Raw genomic sequence first — 20100 nt, 5'->3', positions numbered from 1 at the left:
GGATTGGGAGGGTGAACGGTTGTTTGTATCCCCGTGCCTTGCGATCGGCCAGTTCAGATTGTCCTCCGCTGTAGACAGCTGGGATAGGCACCAGCTAGCCAGCCACCCTAATGAGGATGAGCGGCTACAGATAATGAACGAACGGACGGATGAACAAATAGGTCATATCACGCTCTTGGTTTTGATTTTGGGGCCGCAAGCCCAATGTAAAGTACAGTATGTGTCACAGCGATATTTCCACCTCTGGTCTGGTTTGAGATGACTTTTTTCCCATAAACATGATGAAACCGAGTTGAATGCAAGATAGGACACGCGTTCAAAGGATTGAAACTGTCACATGAGTTTGACATTATCCATGGTATCAAATAACACCTTTTTGAATTTGGCTGTTTTGCAGAAATAAGTACACCAGCAATACCACCGTTTGAGTGACCATTTCATGTCAGTCACATGATCTTCACTACCAGGTGTTCCATACACACCGCTTAGGGTTTTAATGAAGTCAGACAAAAGAATTATATTAAGGAGACTAAAGGGATTCCTGGTGTTTGTGACGCTGAAAACTCATGTTTAAATGCTCTATTTGATAGAAGGCACAATTAACCTCTCCCATACTTTGTGACCATTTTTGTGGTAAGTCAAAAGAATTTATGAAAAAGAAGCGTCTTGACTCAATAAAATGTCGGGAAATGCAGGGGTAGACATTTTATTATCAACTACGAGACAATGCAAATAGGACAATTTTGCCTGAAATAACAGAAGATTGGCTATGGTGGACAGTTGCAAACACCAAACCTGCAAATATATGGGCGCCTGACAATCCGTCGTCATCCAAACAAATGAACAGGTTTGGACCGTTCTCACGGCCAGATAAGACCTTCACTCAACATCTGTCCAGCCCAGAATGCAACCCCAGCGATTGTCACAGGGTGATTAGTGTCTCATTCGTGATTGTAAACACATTCTTTAATCCTCGCGTGTGAATTCCACAATCGTGAGCTGTACACACTATACTCTGATGCTCCTTGTACTTCAGCAGTCAGTGTTTTGTTTGTTTGTTCAGAAAATAGCGAGAATCACATCGTTTCAGATTCCCAAATAAACTACGAACTATGGAAATGTAACATTTGAATGTGCGGCTAAAAGAAGCGAGGGGTGGGGGGGTGAGTGAGTTGTGTTGATGTAGTCAGTCGCAAGCAGATATGAGAGAATTAAGAAGCTTATCTGATTTGAGTGGCCAGAGCGTTACATTGATCCAGAAGTGACGATCGGAGAAGACAGATAACATAGTTTTAATCCCGTCTGGCACTCTGCAAAATGAATCCAACTATGAGAAGCTGACACGGCCGACTTTAAAAAAAAAAAAATCCCCTAACCTTCAAACATGCCGTTATGAGCGGTAGTAGGTCATTACAATGACGAATGTGCCAGAACATAAACACGAGCACGCTTCCCATTTGCCATCTTTGCCTAAATGCCAACACTCCTCCCTGGGTTAGGAGAGCGTTGTGACTGGTCCCCTCAGCGAACATGGTCTCTTTCCATTAGTAACAGATGTTTCTGAGGCAACAGTTGGTATTGAAAGGGAGGGGCTTCAGGCCATCTGTCCAGGGTCAAGGTTTGAAAAGGGATGTTAGAGATGACGTTGACGAATACGGTAAGTATGTGTTTGAAAGGAGGGAATATAGACTACATTGTAATCAAACTCAATGCGCGCTTTCATTTAGGATCGCCTTTGTTGAGTTCGGGAGTTACAATAGTTTGTGACATACGTAAACTTTTAGCTTAAAAGCAATACCGCAACCATTAAATGTGTATTTATATTTGAAACAAAACAATTCATTGCATGCAGTAACATCTTAAAAATGATAACCTGACCATTTGTCATACGTAATTGAGTTCCGACAGGAAGCGTTTAAGAGCCACTGCGGCATCCAACATTTGGGCCATCTTCTTACTGCAAACCTTTCGCTACAAGGAAGGAAATCAAGTTATGAGATGCGCCGTCTCAAATCGAATGATGCAAGACAAGCACTCACAACAAAGACCTTGACCCGTTCACTCTCCAAGCGGAAAATCTCATCCACTGTCAGCTCATAGAAGTCCTTCTTCAGGTGAAGGAATTCACAAGTTGGGGAACGTTTTTGATGTTCGTGCCTGGTAGGGAAAGGGGAGGGGGGCATGTTATACATCTGAAGATGCACCTTTTAGCAAAGCATTTCCTATCACTAAAATCAAAATAGCCAAACTACCACTTATGGATAAGCAATAATACAATAATCATATTCCAGTACATATGAAGGAAGGAAACAAGATCTGTTACTGTATATAAAAAGAACGACAACATGTTTGATACATTTTTCACATAAGCTTTAAATGTAAATGTTTTAGAATCATATTTTCATATATGAATTCATACCATGAAGTATGGGTTTTCTACACAGAAAATATAAAATTGAAGTCAAATTATGCTGTTTGACAACATTCATAATTTTACAGTTTTATTCATTGCGCTTGTCTCACACAGGATTATCTCCTGAAAGTTAACACTTTCACATCTTCTTTCAAATGAAACTATGGGATACAAATATGTAGTCTAAGACTTTAGTTTGAAAATAAAAACTATCTTTACATTTTGAATATAAATGTATATCGTGGAACTTGAATTTTCCAAAACGCACAGTAGATGGGAAAGATACAAGTGCATAGTTTATTTTGTATGCAGTAATATACAAAGTCTGTCAAACTCTGACATTTACATAATGTGAATAACACTTTCAGCTTGGGAAAAAATACAAAAGCTTTTTTTTTTGCAATGCTACAAATTCATCTGTTCTTATTTACAGTCCTTTTTCACAGATGTTTTTTTTTTTTTTTAAAGGGCCTTTTGTGCATCTAAAATCTCCTTTCCTGGCTTTTGTTGAACAACAAGGGTATATCTGAAAAAAGTTGACATCCACAATGTTGGCTTCTGTTGTGGTGAAAGATAAGGTGCTTCTCAATCCCAGGTAATTGTATTTCAATATTTTATTGAGTAATTCCAACTCTTCTATACTACCACTTTAGGATGGCGGTAAGAGAATATCTGTTGGTCCCGCTATTTTTAACTACGACAGGACTTCATCTCACCATGTTAAAAGAGTTTCATGTAATCTAACCAGAGTTGCCACTTTTTATTTGAAATAGTCTCGACATCAAAATTCTGTTCTGGTGTGTAACCAAGCAGTCAAACAACACGAAGTAACAACGCCTTGCATGACAGCCATTTCAAGCAGGTACTTCAGGAAACACTAACTTTAAGCGCGCCTGCTGCGTGTGACACGACATTGCGGTGTCCTCAATGGGCTGTTTATGGGTTTACACGCGTAATGAGAGTACACAACACCTCTGACATTGCCCAGTTATCCATTTTCATTCATGGAGGTGACCCCAGGTCTGCAGGGGAAAACAAAGCATGTATGGCCAAAGGAAATTCTCTCATATAGGTTACAGCCACTGTTAGACGCTCCTGTGAAAAAATTGAGTAAATGATAGAAACTTGCTGATATTGATTCATTTGAAAAGAAAATTGCCTACATAGCCCTCAAAATATATTGAGGGTGCCTTGAATATTGCCTCATTCATTTAATGTTCATATATATATATATATATATATATATATATATATATATATATATATATATGTGCAGTCTTTATTTTTTCTTTTGATGAACATTCACTCTGCTTTTAATTTTTTTTTGCCACCACCCCTTTCCATTTGACTTTGACATGTATGGCAAGCCGATGTGATCATAACACATTTGCATTGATAGTCGTTTTTACATACATTTGCGCTTGCTTGCTGTTATCAAGTAGTTTGTGTAGTTCTAATGTACCTGTGACTTTATACTTAAATAGGTCAGTTTTACATGATGTCTATAGGTTCTTATTGTTTGGATACCATTATTGTTTGGATACCATTGTATTTAATGGTTTGTGTAATATTAAATACATGTACAAACAACCCGCGTGCCCTTTGCTGTCTATATCTTTAAACAGCGGTTCCCAATGGAAGGCACTTCAAGTTGTACGTTTGATTTTCACCAGGATTTCTGCAGGTATCGGAAAGTATAATTCATACTTTTGAACGCATTGACAATAACCATCAATTTATTCTAAAAAAAAAAAAAAGCGCAATCATTAGAAGATAAATCATCTTATTGCTAATTTGTGTTATAGTGACTTCTTTGTTTTGTTAAGTTTTACAGGATGCAGATTGTCAGTGATGTGAATCTTTGGCAGATAAATCAGATACAGATGATGTTACACAATATGCCAGTTGCAAGTCATTATTTTTCCTCAAATTGTTTTGCGCAGGTTAGTGGGTAGTTGGTGAGGGGAGAAAACAATAATTAAAGAAAATACTCTCTTTTAATGGAAGAAAACCACAATCCAACGACGATGATCAAATGATATAACAGTCCACTTTTTTTTTTTCTTCCAACCCTAGCCACTTCATGCTGACAACTCATTTACCTACTTATGACACAGTATCAGGACTGATCAACTGTTGAAAAGGATGTCGTGCGTGGACGAATGCAATGTTTAGCTTTTTTCAAAGGAGAGAAAAGAGTGACTGTATTAATTAATCCATTTGTCAAAATTCCACATAACAAACAAAACATGATTTCAATTGGATATTTAGACAAGAGATAGGCTAAAAACAAACAAAAATATTTGCAATAAGTTAATTTTTTAAGATACATTTTTGTACCAATATTTTTTTCTTAATTTTTGAATACCTTGTTTCTGTCTTCTTTACACTTTCTACAAATGTTTGATTGTTCATACTGTAGTTGATGGTCATACATTTCTTACTCTCTGTATTGAAGTTTTTGCAATTAAAAATGTGTCTTGCTCAAGGGTACTTCAACAAGGTAACAATGGTAGGGGAGAAGGAGACGTTCTTATTTCCCATGCCGCCCATATGAATCAAGACAGTTTTCAGTTAAACGCACCAGGGATCGTCATCAGGCTCCCAGCCCTCCAGCTCAATGAGACAGAAGAAACAACAAACGACATCGGGCTCGTTGTCAGCAGGGCAGTGCACAAATCCAGCCTTCGCCATCTGCATACAAAAAGCAACAGTCGTATTCATTTACACTTGCATCGTTAGGTATGTACTGCATAAAATATCCACTAGATGTCCCTGTTGGCCAAGATGATGTTCGAGGAGTCAGTTCCAACAATGTTGTCCTCGGGACTGCACGCTTTTCACATGTTAACGTTTCCGCTTCCGCTCAGCAAAACCAAAGTTATATTTTTAATAAATACAGTAACAATAATAGCAACTATGTTTATTGCACAATGGGAACATTTAAGTAGTATTAAGTAGCAAATAAGATTTTATGAGCTCTGTCCAATAGCACTGCATAACCCAAAGAGGCTTTAGCAGTCCATCAATCACAAAATGTGGACCGGCACGGGGCCTCGACACTAGACTTCTTTTAGAGCGAAACCAACCCAGGCACCTGCTTGTCTGCAAATCACAAAGTTCTTCTAGCCATGTATAACGTAGGTCAACGGTACATAGGCGAGTGCTACAGTAAATAAAGTATGAAATTGAGTTAATTAAAACAAATTAAAAAAAAAAAACATCATCACTGGCCTAGACAACTTCATGTGCATTACATTTAGAACCTCCTTTAGCCTAAGTTTCCGGTACAATTCCACTTCAATTGACATTTCAGTGCGAGAAGCCACTTTACCTTTTCTGGTGTGCAGTTACAATCTTCTCGAAAGGGCCAGTTGACAAAAGTTTGCTCGCGTGAATCACTGCTGTACATCACGCTATATGAGTGAAACCTATTCTTTATGACTTCTATACTGGCCATTTCTTAAACAGTATAGACTGATTTAATCCACAAAGAGGTGTACAAATAGACGCATACATGTAAACTCTCTCAGTCTCAACATACACAGGACTTTTCAGTTATCACTGATTGAGTGGGCGTGGTTATGATAAGCCTCAAGCAAGTTATTTCATTCATATGTACTGTTGGACACCACGCCGTTCACGTTCGACCTTTAAAATTAAAAGGCGTTTTAGATAACCTATATTGCATACATGTGACCACATGCTCATCACCTAAAATTTTGTGAACTTTGAACCTGCAATTTTAAATGATTTATAGACTGGTATTAATAAAGTAAGAGATGACCTACAGAATATGTGACGTTTTGGAAGATGCGTGAAGAACCCTGGGTTTGTCGTCACTCAATCACAGCGTACTTACTGTACTACAATACACAGATGGACAGCTGTTCACACCCATGAACATGACACTTGAGTAGGGCTGGACACTTGAGTAGGGCCAATTAAGTAGGTCGGGAGCTACCAGTAGCTTGCGAATAGTGTCAGCAGCTCTCGTGGCATTAACACAATCACTAATAAGCTACTATTCAATTTAAGCAAATCAAATTCCATATTTGTTGGTACTAGACAAATGAAACACCAAGTCAATATTACTGTAAATGGAAATAGAAAGAATAAATAACACAACATTTCTCAGAGTAATAATTGACAAAACATTTTGCTGGGAATCGCTTATAGATAATATTCTAAAACATATTGTTTAAAACAAATGATCTACTAAACAAGCAATCAACACAGACATTTTACCTTTCTCTATTGCTGCCATATCTGACATATTGTGTGGAGTTATGGGTTCATTCAGTTGTTTAAGCAAGGTACAGCAATTTATATTGCACATTATTTTACATATTAAAAAAATAGTAGTACGTTTCAAATAAATGAATGAATGAATGAATGACAGAATAAAAAACACAAATTTGGTATTTAAATTGTTTTTAGTCTTTTTCTAAGTATCTTGCAAGGAGAAAAAGTGTGGGCACCCCTGGTTCAGAGTTTTCAGTTAAACTTGACAATTCAATTGTTCTCTAATTAGAATGGTAATGGTTTCATTACATAGTAGCATCAGAAGTTTGTGTTTGTCTTCATTTTCAAATTTATCTGCAAACTCTGATCAGATACAAGGATGGTTAATGAAGATGGATCTCTAAATAAATGTTGAAGTGTTTATAAGAAGAAACAAATACCACAGTTTCCCTAGTGCAGTGCTTTTCAAATTGTAGAGCAGGCGCCCCTGGGATTTTTGTATTGTGAATTGTAATCGCAATGAAATATGAATTTTCATCTTTTTTTTTGTTATTTAGGTTCAGGCACTTGGTTATTTTTTTTCTGTTATAGACTAACCTGTAACCCATATAAACGCAATATAAATTGTATAGTTATACAATTTCTATAGGTAATAATCTTATTTATAGTCAGCACGTCAAGTGTGTGTGTGCGGATGTGTGTGTGTGTGGGGGGGGCATGGCAAAATATAATTGAGAAGCACTGCCCTAGTGGCATTTACAAACTGAAATGCAAATACTGTAGAACTGGCAAGTAAAGGAGGATTAGCTCTGAGTGTAATTTTCATTTACAGCATGTGTTTAGATATTCTTACATATCTTCAAAATTAATTGTCGGGTCTTTGAACTTAGTTCTGTACTTTTTTGGGGCTTCAGGATGTAATAGGTAGTTGCATTAAAAACGTGTGTCTTAATTGTTTAGATATGAACCAGCCATGAGGCAGTTACCAGCCGGATGTGGAAGAACTTAAAGAAATGTGCTTTTCAACCAACCAACTAACTTCAGTGAAGTTTAACACGTTATCTCTTCTGGCCAGTGGCCACCCAGCTGTACTCAGCCTGCCCCCTTTTTCCTCATCTAACACTTGCAATACCCTGTTGTAGATTTTTTTTCACACAGTGCTGCAAAAAAACGAAGGGGAGCAAGCAAGTGAGGGAGGGGAGGTGATAGCGCCGACATGTTTGTGGTCTCTGTCTGCACACCACCGCTGTATATTGCCATGTCCTTTACAATACCATCATAGATGTGAGGACTTACTCGCCTTGTGCAGGCCTTGAAATATTTTCAAAACAATGAAAGCATCTCTGTGGTCCATGTGTCAACTGCTTTAATGCAAGAAACTATTCCACGGGGGAGTTAGGTGTGTCCCAGTGACTCTACAGTGCGGGAGATTTGACTCACTCAGGAAGTGCAGCAGAGAGACAATTGATGTGGGGCACAGGTAGGAAAGAAACTCTTCTCTAGTAGTGTAAAATCTGCTTTAAATACAAATGGTATATATATATATATATATATATATATATATATATATATATATATATATATATATATATATATATATATATAACTCTGTAGATACATATTTAATTCCGGGTGTAATGCCTTGATTTGAAAAATTGGATTAGCTATTCTGGGATATGACGTCAGTACGTACGTTTGTGTTTTAGAGATGGATTGTTAAGATTTAGGTATACATCCATAGAAGAGTGCTGCAGTATATATGTGTCCAGGTTTAGCTACTTGTAGTAAACCAAGACACTCATGTAACATTCGGAAATCTCACAGCACACCATAACTGAAAGGTGGTCTTTGAAATGTTCTAAACATAACATTTTATTGGTATTAAATACTGTTTGTACATATGTGCATATTTAGACATTTATGTGTGAGAGATCTTCACAGATTATATTTCTGAGATCCATGACGCCAGCGTGCTACACCACCACGATGAGGAATGCCTTGATTTTTGGATTCTCATCTATTCATATGTGCATGCCCATTGTTGACATTAGTTGAATAAACAATAGAATTTGATTGGAGCACATAGCCTTGCAAAAAAAGGATGCACTGTTCTCCAGTGTGGGCAGAAAAATGTCATGAAGGTGTTAGAGTGTGACAGTCAACTTCAACATTCTTTTTCTCTTCTTCTCTGAGCAGACCAAACACCCGCAAGCACACAAACACATCATTTTTTTTCAAACACTGCATTCCATACTGTGTGTGCTCACACTTTAGTGTAGAAATATTAATAATGACAATAATGCTAACGTGCAATTGGCAGGCAACCACTTCAGGGTGTCCCCTGCCTACTGCCTGAAGATGGCATAGATTGCCACTAGTGAGCCGGTGACCCTCGTGAGGATAAGCGGCTATCGAAATGATGAATGTAAAATACAAACTAAATGTACTGTATGTATGTACAGTAAAACTCCTCTTCAACGAAACCTGCATGTGCAAAAAGACCTCCCAGTGTGAAAAAAAACTAACATGCATTGAAGCCTTTCCCTCTTATTTCCACATACAATGAAAAATCCACCTGTTGCATACTAAAACGTGTTTTTTTTTCTGAAATTGCTTTGAAATTCACTAGGGCAAAAACAAGCCTGCAGCAAAAGTCTAGCTTGGTTTATGCTCGATGTGCCGGTGCGTGTTTTTTCAACAGTGCGGCTTTCCACTGCAGTTAGACAATATTCTCCCGTTACCATAAGGGGCAGTAAATGGACTCTACACCACAAACAACACTACTCTATAACAGAGGTAGAGAATTCTAGTAGATTCAAACTCTAAAATTTCCCAAGCATTTTTAAACAGACTCTTCATCTCTGTCCAACGTGGTACTCGCCAGGAGTTGTTTACGGTGTTTAGGTCACAGAAGTCCTTTTCAGCCGAATCATCAAGGTGTTTGTACTGGTGAACTTCCATAAGCAATAGTTTGTCCGCCACGTTTTCCGCCCATAAAGAAATGTATACATATATGTATGTATGTATGTATGTATGTATGTATGTATGTAAGTATGTATGTATGTATGTACAGTGTTCCCTTATTGTTCACAGTTAATGGGCACTGAAACCCCCCGCGAAAAGTGAAATCGCCCCGATTGAATGGACCCCCAAACCCTCAGGAATTTTCATGCATGTCTATCTAGGTACCTAAAATTTTAAAACGTGAAAAGTATTTGTACACATTTAAGGCAAAAATATCGCACCTCAGATGTTGACTTAGAGTGGAGCCCAAAACTGACAAAACATGAAAACAGAGAAGCAGAGATTACACTTGAAATTCCAATTTATTACAACAGATTTTGTAACCTCTTCCCAAAGCTTTCTTTCATCATCACTGTACTTCTTCAGCCGTGTGTTGTGAGATTGGTTCCCGGCCCAACATCGACCAATGAGGTCAAGAGTTGTAATACACTCCTGCCCTCATTGTTTGATGTCTCACACACACACACACACACACACACACACACACACACACACATACTTCGCACACGCGCACACACGCACCCATGCCAGACTTGCACATGAGGAGGGAAAGTGCAACTCTGCTGCTTGACTCTGCTCGCTTGGCACCCTCTCACCTTTGACCATAGTAGGAGGTTCTAAATTCACCACCACAGTGCCAGGATATACCCAAAGCCGTGATATATGACCTTGGTGTGTGTGCACACTGTATCAACATCAAACCTTACATCACACCGCACAAGGAGAGTGAAGGTAAACTAGCATATAGTTCTCTGCTGCAGGCTTTTGAAATACGACTGGGGCACAAGTTGCCTCTTGACATAGTATTTGACTTGTACATACTGTACTTCGATGTTGTAAGTGGAGATCTACCAAGTGAGGAAAGAATGCGGAAGATGGATGATCCTTTAGATTGAACACTTTAAGTCTGTTCAGTTTCCAAGATGTTGGTGGCTGGTTGCCTGCAATCAGCAAAATACTTATGATCTCAAACTTTGGCAAGGCATAGGTATTTCTTCTCACCAACTTTCCACAAAGGTTAAAGCTAAAGAAATATGATTATATCACTGTAACATTTGTTCCACCATCAGAGGGCAGCAAAGCTTAGTTAACACAGTCACCAGCTAGGGAAATGAGTACTTACCCTTTTTTTCATGTCTGTATGTTTCCTTTGATACAGGTTTAACACATCCACACTCAAATAATCACTACTGGGTTAAGACACTTGTATGATATCACTTCACATTTCATGTCTGTAGGTATTTCATGGTCATGCACTCAAAACAGTTGGGTCGAAAAAAACTCATCCATCCATTTTCTATAGCCGCTTGTCCTCACAAGGACTGCAGCCTTGCTGGTGCTGAGCCTAGCTGACTTTGGGCAGTAGGCGTGGACACCCTGAACTGCCAGCCTATTGCAGGAAAAATAATTCAGATATACAGTAAGTTAAAAAAAAAAAAAAAAAAAAAAGCAACCGAATATTTGGGCAATTTGGCCAAGTTTTTTTCGGTTTTTCAATTGCAAACCAAACCCATTTGTTGAGGTCGTCCTGAACAAAAACGACCCATTTGGGGGTTGTTTTGTGCAGAAGAACCCACCCAAAAAAAACAAAAAACAAACAAAAAAAACCCCCAAACAATGGTTTGGTCTTTTTTTGACCAAAATTTGGGTTATTTTTTTTAACGTAACTGTCTTAAGAGTGCAAGACCTGCTGTTGGAACAATAGTTAATAAATAAAGCGGTCATTTCAAGCAAAAGAGTAATTCAGGTTGGGATAACCTACACAAAACCTCAACTCTCTCAATGCAATTTCAGTAAGTGCACTGTAAGCAGCAATAAAAGAAACAGCTATAGAAATTGCTGTAGATGGACGTATGGATAAATAAGGCGACAGAGTTATGGACTGATTAGCACATCCGCCTTTCAGTTCAGAGGTCACGAGTTTGCATCCAGTTCTGTCCTTCCCATGTGGAGTTTGCTTGTTCGCCATGTGCCTATAACAGTTACCTACGGATAGTCCAAAAAAATGAAACAGGAAGTACAATATTTCAGCAGTCTTGTTTTTCATCAGCTGTAATAGTGTTCTTTATGCCAGCAGAAAGCAAAGCTTTAAGGTGAAATTAACCGCTCTTGACCTCAATATATTAAACATGTTTAAATGTGTTTGAATTATTCTAAATGTGTTTAAATACGTATAAAAACAACTAGGTGCTGAGTACAATTTATAAAGGGCGACATTTATACCACAAATATCACTAATTGCAGGGTCGCTCTGCAATATAGCCCTCATGGATGGGAGGAATTATGCTACGTATTGCTAAAATGATAACAAGAGAGCAACCAAGGTGTTTTATTGCCAATTCGCTTCACTGTAAGTAAATGTCTGCCCAGTGATTGATTGAGAGATAGCAGAACACAGCATATGAAAATGATTCAATTCCATTCTTCTGACATCCTTTAAAAAGTCATCTGTCATCGCAATGACACTGTTGTGAGCTCAATCCCTGATGCCCGCACAGGTCGGACAATGCCAATTTATTCTTCATAGAAAATGTTTCTTTGCGCGGTTCCTTGTGTGTTTTCCATGAGGTGAGAGAAGAAAGAGGCTAACGCATCATTGCCAGAAATAAATGGTTTTCAATCACTTGCAAACAAATACACCTAATTGCCCTGGCCCTCACCTTGTCCCTGTGCTCCCATCCCATACTGTGCAATGCCATCTGTCCTGTCCCCTCAGACATGCAGCCCACCGCTATCTCCTCGGCATCGCCGCTTCTCGCTGCACTTGTTCGTTGGTGACACTGGATCTCCGTGCTCACGTTTCACCTCCTCATCATGACATCCATTAAAGTGGCACTGGACCCCGGGCCCCCGTTGGCCCGACAGCACATTAGCACTCGGACCATTGAACGCAGACAAGGACCGCCTCTGAATTATTGATAGCAACACAACTAATGAGGAAACCCAATAACTTTGGTGCTCACACACAAGCTCACAGAGAGACCTTCACACATGCCCATATCGATCACTTTGACTGCTTTTGCTCATATCGAGCTTCAAATGGCAATATTTTTACTAGTTCTTTTGCGCTTGAGCAATTGCTTTCAACTTCCTGTATTATACTGGACTCAGTCCATTTCCAAGCAAGGAAACAATTCTGACAAAAGGGATGGAATACAGATGAAGAATTCTCTGAATTCTTGCATTAAAACGCCAGATACTTGTGGTATGGCATTTGTAAACGTGTGGAATTTTCAACCTAATTTTCAACCTAAATGTTTGCTCTATTTGTGGCCAGTCCGGTTATATCTACTTTAAAGTATTTCTTTAGTACGCTATTTCACTGAATACATGTGTTACTCCATTTTAACAGTTTGTTACCTGTGTGGTGACAAATCAAATTGATATCATATGAAATCACCCTAAATAGCACTACATGCAAATATATATATGCATGTGTTCTTAATGACCAACAGTATATTTTAAATATAATCCTAGGTCTAGTTACCATGAAATGAAATTAATTGATGACAAGAAATCACTGGAGATGATAACTCTTGGCTTCTGGGCTACAACCCAACCAAGCCCCTTGGAAAAGATACAGTAGTTGTAAAACTTTTCTTTGTGTCAGCAAGGGTGTAACGTATTGCCCCCTAGTGGCAAAGTCACATAAACCAGGATGGACTGCACAATTTGTTTTGTTCTTTGAATTCTTGTTATGATGTGTTATAAAGTATAAAATCCTAGTGTTATTTTACTTTTAGAAAAAAAAAAGTATTTTTTGGGGGAGACTTAAGCGAATTGATGACTTTTCAACTAATAGGGAATGATTTCAAATCTTAGCGTTTTGAGTTAAAGGCCTTGTCAAGTAATTTTTAACCCTACCTCAAAGCTCCACTCCAGTCATAGTCCAGTAAATTACACTTTGTTTGTTCAATTACCGGCTTATCTTTGTTAAGACTTTTAGGTGGAGATTGGCTGGGGGAAATTACTTGGCTTGCATAGTTTATCTTAAGATTTTCTGATCACTGGTGAATTTTTTGAGTTTTTGTGAGTGTGTTAGCTGTCAGTGTTTGCATACAACGACACTGTCGAAATCGTCGCAAAGCCTTGTTGGCATTCACTCCGGCACTCGGTGACTCATTGCTTTCACTTGCGAGCATGAGGAGGGTTGAGGCTGATAGAGAAGTCAGCGAGTGAGCAGGCGAGACTCGGGGAGGCGCTGTGAACATCAGGCCCAGTTTTCTATAGCCTCAGGCTCACATGTTTGTATCTTTGCGTTTCTAAGCGTGCACGCCCAAGGGGATTAATTTTTTGACAGCTTTGTTAAGCCTTCTCTTAAGCGCTGAGCATTGCAGTAACATTGCGCCAGTGTGCTTTTCGTAAGCCCCCCCTTGACTTTATCCTGCGATTCCTTTTCATTGTGAAACTGAAGACAGAGCATTGCTCTGTTGTCAGAGCGAAGGAGGTGGCTCTCGGTGAGAAGGATACCGCTAAAGGTATCCTCTTCAATATGTTACGACCTTCATTCTGTCGCACTAAGTCTGGTTTTCTGCTGCTGTTCTGGCGTGACTGACTTTGTCCCCGCTTTGCATCGTCTCTTCCCCGTCACTCCACATCTCTTCACCCCTCTGTCGCCTTGTATTTAGTCTAATCTCTACCCCCTCCCGCTCACCGCTTCCTGGGGTCTGTCGCCTTTTATTCCGTCTTTCCTTTTAGCGTGGCCACCCCCTCGTCTTGCTCATACAGGTAACCTTGCCTGAGTGGGTTAGGAGAAACGGTAGAAGCAAAGATTTAAATCGAGAAAAGGTTAATCCTTTGGCAAGTCCACAGACACACCAAGTTAAAGGACACAGAGAGGAGACGGCCAGGGGACAACAATTGCAGTAAACAGATGTGACAATCCAAGAGCCTCCAGGGAGGTGATGCGTGTGTGCGGGCAAAGGGGGGGTTGTGGGAAACCAATGTGAAAAACCGCGGTGGGAGGAGACAGCGTTCTCTGTCGAGCTCCTTCTCTCCTTCATGACTTCCACTCTGCATGATGACAAGTGTCTGCTGCGGCTCCCATTGGTGGTGAGTGCCACCAATCAGAGTGAAGGCATGCAAGGTGCCTTTAGGTTATACCCAAGCCCAAAATCAAGAGGCAGAGCTGATGTCAGAGTGGGTCCTACACAAAGAATGTGTCTGTGTGTTTGTACGTCTGGGAAAGGAGCATTTCTTCTCTGCGGCTGAAGCGTCTGTCTGCTTGAAATGATAATTGGGAAGAAGTTGTTTGCTGGCTGTTTCTGGATCACCACAATCCCTTCTGCCCGCTCAGAAGAAGAAGACGATCTTGGCTCTGTAGTCTCCCCCTCTGATTGGTTACCTCACTTTGGGTTCCCCCGCCTCCTCCAGACTCTCCTCTCCTCCCTCCCTTGCTCCCCTTTGCAACTAAACACCTTCATAGTGTCCTCCAGCTTACCTGAGCCACAGCTGCAGGAACACTGGACCCCCGCCCCTCTCCTCGCTGTACTCAAACGCGTGCTCTCTCTCCCTCTCACCTACACGCCTAGCTTTTCACCTGGAGAGCGCAGGCATACCGGACGGCATGTGCAGCAGCAGTTATCTCTCCTCACATCAGTCTCGCTGAGTTGCCTCCTGCTGGAGTGCAGGGGAGGAACTCTGAGGAAAGGCTTGGGAGCTATTTGTCCCGAGAGCCTCCAGAAGGGCTTGTTGGACGACCCACAGCCAGGACACAGAATGATATTGGGTGAGTTTGCAGATTTTTTTTATTTTTTATTTTTGAAGGGGATGTCAATCATTTGTTGGATCACTAATTACTTTGCTAAGCTTGCGGCTCTTCATTAGCAGTGCTGTATACGCCGCGTGATAATCATTCCACATCTGTCAACACAGACGGGCGGGATAAACCCTTAAATCGAGGCAAGGGCTTGTAATTATCATAATAGTATGCCATTAATACAGGAGGTGTGAGTGATGACAGAGACGGTTAAATTGTTTTGTGCTGAGTTGTATGCCTGTGCGATGTTTGCTCACGTGATTAGGATCAGATGTCCTGGCACAGAAGTTGGTTTTTGACAAACCAATAACTACACTCTTATTGATATACTGAGGGATTATCCACACTGTTGCAATTGCACAACCCACCAATAATAATGTCCATTTTGCAATCTTGTTTTCTATTGTTCTGACTTTTTACACTTAAGAGTGGGTCTTCATTATATTTAAGTGGAGAACAGAAGAGCAGTGATGTGGCAATGATGTCATAGCATAGCAAACAACATCCAAGCAGGTGGCTCTCCCATGCTGTTCACAGTCACTGTTTACTTGATTCGGGTGAGCTACTTTATTATGTTGTGAAGTATTTATTCTCAGTTCATTTCAGTCATACAACTGCAATATGTTGCATTTGTGTACATTAGCAATTTGGCAAGAGCGCACTTGAAAAGCTCATGTGAGAAGACTGAGTTGTGTGCTCGCTGCACAGTATAGCTTTGAGTTATTACGCAGTCTCGCTGTGTTCTGAGTCAGCCAGCACTTTCTTATTTAGTATTCTGGTCTCATAGTGGCCATGCCTGATGGTGGTATCCTGCGTGCTCCACATAGCTGGCTTGTGCACTCACACAGAGGATGGGAGCTTGCCACTGTAAGTCCTTATGACCAATCATGCATGACGTGCATAGGGTAGGATGGATATGTTTTTGCGTTTAACAAGCAACGTGATGCCCGCCAGCATCTGCAAGCATATTAATATGGGTATGCCTGCGCGTGTGAGAGTGTGTGTGCGTTAATTGCGTTGCAATGTGCTCTGCCGGAGACGCCACTTTGTGTTAACGCATGCCTGGACTGATTCAGGCATTGCCCTTCTGCTCTCTGGGCAGACATGTTTTTCAAGCAGGCGCCTGTAATGATTATAGCGACATATGCAGACTTTGAAAAGAGCAAGTTCACGTGGACCTGACTTTAGTTTCACTTATTTGTAAGTTTTACCGAGTTTACACATTTGTGTGTGTTTTTGTCAAGGCCTGCCGCTCCGTGGACAATCAAGTGACTGCTTCACAGTTGGACGTGGTTTGGTCTTGGCTTGGTTGCAGCTGGAGGCAGCTCTTCGAAATCATTTTAAGCTGGCACGTGCGAACATCAGTATTAACGCTCAGCTGTAAGAGTGACAAACTTAATCAGTGGGGAGATGACTGTTGAAGAAGCAGAAGCAAAACACAAATCAAAATATTGTGCAGCAAACTTGGGCCTTGCATTCCAATCAAGGACATTCCGTTTTAGTTTACTGCCTCCACAATTTTCACGCTCATCTGCGGCTGAGTCGCACAAAAAAAAAAAAAAAAAAAAAAATTATCTCGTCAAATTCCCCTTATAAATCTGTCATTCTAGATATGCATGCACCTACCGTTATTCTCCCTTGGGAGGACTTTCTTTCCAATTTGAAGCTTTTATATTTATTGTACATGGTAAAATGCGACTGCTGAGCGATTAAACATTTCTGACCTGAAAGGGCAATGTCATTGTAATGACCTTTGCATGGCTGATGCGGGCAGAGCAGGACCTTTGATCATCATATTCACTTGCCATACAAATCTGCAATGTTTCACATGCTTTTCTGACAAGAGTTGCTGGTCTGCTCACGCTGTTTTGTTTTGAATGACCTTAAACATAAACCCTTTATTTTAACCACAAACTTCCACTGTTTATTTTGCATTTTAGAGTCAAATTTTGAGGAAATAGTACATATTGCAGGTAGTCCAAGCCCTTGTTGCCAATCTTCAAATATGAAAGTCTTGATTATGATAATGCCAGTGGATGTGCACTTTGACTGACCCAGGGCTGCTCACAGAGCATAAATTGCATCTCAGTCTGACAATCAGTCCCATTTGACTGAGGGATTGTTCGGGTTTACAAGAATGAAGCAGCAGATGGCAAAGAAAGTCACTGAGAGAATGTAATGTAGCACACCATTGCAAAAACATAATAAGTTGATCTCAACAACACTATTTATAACATTTTTGACTGTATACACAGCACGATTCCCCACTCCCACATCCCCTTGTGACTACGTCTCACTTTTTTATACTGCTCGTAAAAATCTAAATAGATATATGTGGGTGACAAGACTGCCACAGAGTTGCTACTATTAGTACTGCAAAAATACTGATGCCTTGAGATATGAGTTCAATTCAATGACCACGCTTGAAACTTTAAACATATTCCAATAACCTTTCTCCACCGAAATAAATAAAAATGTCACTAACACATTGTAGACCCTCCAAATAACAAATAAGAAATGTAATGTGTATTTCATTAAAAAAAAACAAAAACAAAAATTAATACCATTAGTGAATCTACGATGTTTTGCATTGTGTGGTAGTATTAATCGTAGAAGACAAAGGTGTGTGATTGCTTCAAGTACACACAGAATAACTGTCGCTGTATTGTGTGTTGTTTGACAATAAACCTCAATTGCAAGAGGCAATCTACTCTTTTTTTTAATGATATGCTCTCTGTCAAAATTTCAGCCCCAGCGATCCTATGCAATATAGGGACTCACTAGACAATATTTTGACACAGAGAGTTTGATTATGAAACTTTTAGGTACAATGGCGCATGATGGGCATTTGACAAGCAAGAATCGTTCTTTCGATGTCGCGCTCACCTTGCCACGATGATTCGTTTACATACACTCGGACGACTCTTGATCTTGTTGCCTAAAGTGTCGTTAAAATAAAAAAAAAAAAAGAAAACTTCTTGTTGACCTGTCTTTATCGATGATGATCATTTCATTGTCATCCTCACATAAACCCCCAAACTATACGCCCCACGCTGCCCTCAACTGACTCCTGGAGAGCAACCTCAAAGTGAGCAGATTGGTACTTCTTCAACATTTTCTCAACTGCTCACATCCCTGTGTTTATGTCAAAGTGACACAGTAATTATAACGCTTTAATGAGCCAGTCATTTGATATGCGTGCTGGCACACTTCATCCCTTTGGGTTTCATTGCATATCCAGGATACTGTGTAACAGAATTAGACAGATGGACATTTGGGAATTCCGGATGAGAAAATGAAAGACGTGTCCAGTTGACCACAATTGTTTTTCTTTTGATTGTTCCCATTTATTTTACATATAAAATTTGAAACATGAATACTGTATGGGGGCAACTTAGTGGAAGACAGGTTAGTATGTCCACTTCACAGTTCAGAGTCCCAAGTTCAAATATGTGTGGACTTTGCGTGGGTCCTCTCCGGAAACACCAGCCTCCTCCCACCCTCCAAAATCATGCATAGCAGGTGTTCTGGACACTGTCCTAGGTGTGATTAGGCGCGTGAATAGTTGTTCGTTCCTATGTGCCCTGTAACAGACTGGCAACCAGTTCAGGGTGTGCCCCGCCCACTGGGATATTCACTAGCAAGCCAGCGACCCTAGTGAGGAATTTAAAATTCATTTGGATAATACCATCGGTTAATACTAACAAAAAATTGACAGAGTAGCAAATAACATTAATGTGGCAGAGCTATAGTGCATCAAACAATGGATGGTTGAACACAAATGGTGTATCAGCACTTTAGACTGAAACCATTCCCATGTGTTTTATAAAATTAAGGTAAAAATTATGGCAAAAACTGTCTTGTTACATTGTATTAAAATATGTTAAACACTGCATGTATTTGTTTAAAGTAAATCCTTATAGAGTGCTTGTTTTTTTTATCCGAAAACTCATCAAGTTAAACTCGTATCTCAAGGTTGGTCCTTTTATGCTCCCTTAGATAAAGTCTTACAAGAATCAGTAAGATTACTCATGATGACTTTTTGACTTCCGAAATATATTGCAACTTTAAATGTCTTAAGACACCAATGCACAAATACGGTATGTGAATTTTTAAATTATCCCTATATTACTACATGCTGTTTGTGATACAGAATTGTAGTGTGACAAATCATGTTGCATTGGACTTACTTCAATGGGCCAGTTTACTTTCGTCATCATACGTGAAATGAGGTCCGTGTCATGCGTGACCTGCGATGCAGGTCCGATGTAGACAGTTAAGTAAATGACAGATTGCGGGCCCAATTGAATAATAGTGTATTGTTTACATACCTTTGTGAAAGATTCTTGCGCGTTCGGGTATGAGCCGGGATAAACACACATGCACACGTTCATCACGTCAACAACACTTCGAAGATTTATTATTACCAAATTGTCTAAAGCAGTTTACAAGCCAATTGTCCAAATCAGAGATCTCTGCATCATTCCCGTGTCATGGTGAGAATGATGCCGGTTCCTCATCTGCCCTCCTCTTTTATATTTGCCGGTCCCTGAATGGTGGTTGTCGCCCGTCTATGTCATCATGTTGGGTTGTTTCCTGTCCTCTGTTGCCCCCTTTCGGTTAGAGGATTACAATCCAGACATTTCAGCAACTGTGTAGA

General features: G+C 40.0%; 2 protein-coding genes across 5 annotated transcripts in view; one reads left to right on the top strand and one right to left on the bottom strand.

Moving 5' to 3' along the window:
• The window catches only part of znf385a (zinc finger protein 385A), an 89616-nt gene that overhangs the window by 7025 nt on the left and 62491 nt on the right, over nt 1–20100 (top strand). Inside the window, exons 1-2 of one of the 3 annotated variants that reach the window (XM_088408290.1) lie at nt 1859–2114; nt 2882–3008. Coding sequence is in view for 1 of the 3 variants with exons in the window: in XM_088408289.1 (XP_088264415.1) it covers nt 15401–15410 (10 nt within the window). In the remaining 2 variants the exon portion in view is untranslated. Of the gene's footprint in view, nt 1–1858; nt 2115–2881; nt 3009–15079; nt 15411–20100 lie in introns of those variants that run through there. The other 2 variants (XM_088408291.1, XM_088408289.1) reach the window with 2 other exon arrangements.
• Nucleotides 681–19919, bottom strand: birc5b (baculoviral IAP repeat containing 5b). 2 transcript variants are annotated; one of them, XM_088408293.1, is made up of 6 exons: nt 19772–19919; nt 19631–19690; nt 4998–5107; nt 2040–2157; nt 1879–1971; nt 681–1603 (listed from the first exon to the last, which is right to left on the bottom strand). In XM_088408293.1, the coding sequence occupies exons 1-5, from the start codon at nt 19832–19834 to the stop codon at nt 1885–1887; spliced, it is 438 nt and encodes a 145-aa protein (XP_088264419.1). In that variant the 5' UTR covers nt 19835–19919; the 3' UTR covers nt 681–1603; nt 1879–1884. The 2 variants fall into 2 exon arrangements, with proteins under 2 accessions (XP_088264419.1, XP_088264420.1); XM_088408294.1 differs by lacking the exons at nt 19631–19690; nt 19772–19919 and adding an exon at nt 5748–5873.

The sequence above is a fragment of the Hippichthys cyanospilos genome, chromosome 2 (genome assembly GCF_059441005.1).
Source record: "Hippichthys cyanospilos isolate Australia breed blue-spotted pipefish chromosome 2, RoL_Hcya_1.0, whole genome shotgun sequence".
Lineage (NCBI taxonomy): Eukaryota > Metazoa > Chordata > Actinopteri > Syngnathiformes > Syngnathidae > Hippichthys > Hippichthys cyanospilos.
Note: the sequence above shows the minus strand (reverse complement) of the source record. Positions and strands in the feature narration are given on the sequence as shown.

What these genes read in the sequence shown, in the direction of transcription:
- birc5b (XM_088408294.1), bottom strand. Translation starts at nt 5,873, where the DNA reads ATGGCCAGTATAGAAGTCATAAAGAATAGGTTTCACTCATATAGCGTG. An exon ending in GAGCCTGATGACGATCCCTG is followed by an intron (nt 2,158 to 4,997) that starts GTGCGTTTAACT and finishes TTTCCCTACCAG; the next exon opens with GCACGAACATCAAAAACGTT. An exon ending in AACGGGTCAAGGTCTTTGTT is followed by an intron (nt 1,972 to 2,039) that starts GTGAGTGCTTGT and finishes CCTTCCTTGTAG; the next exon opens with CGAAAGGTTTGCAGTAAGAA.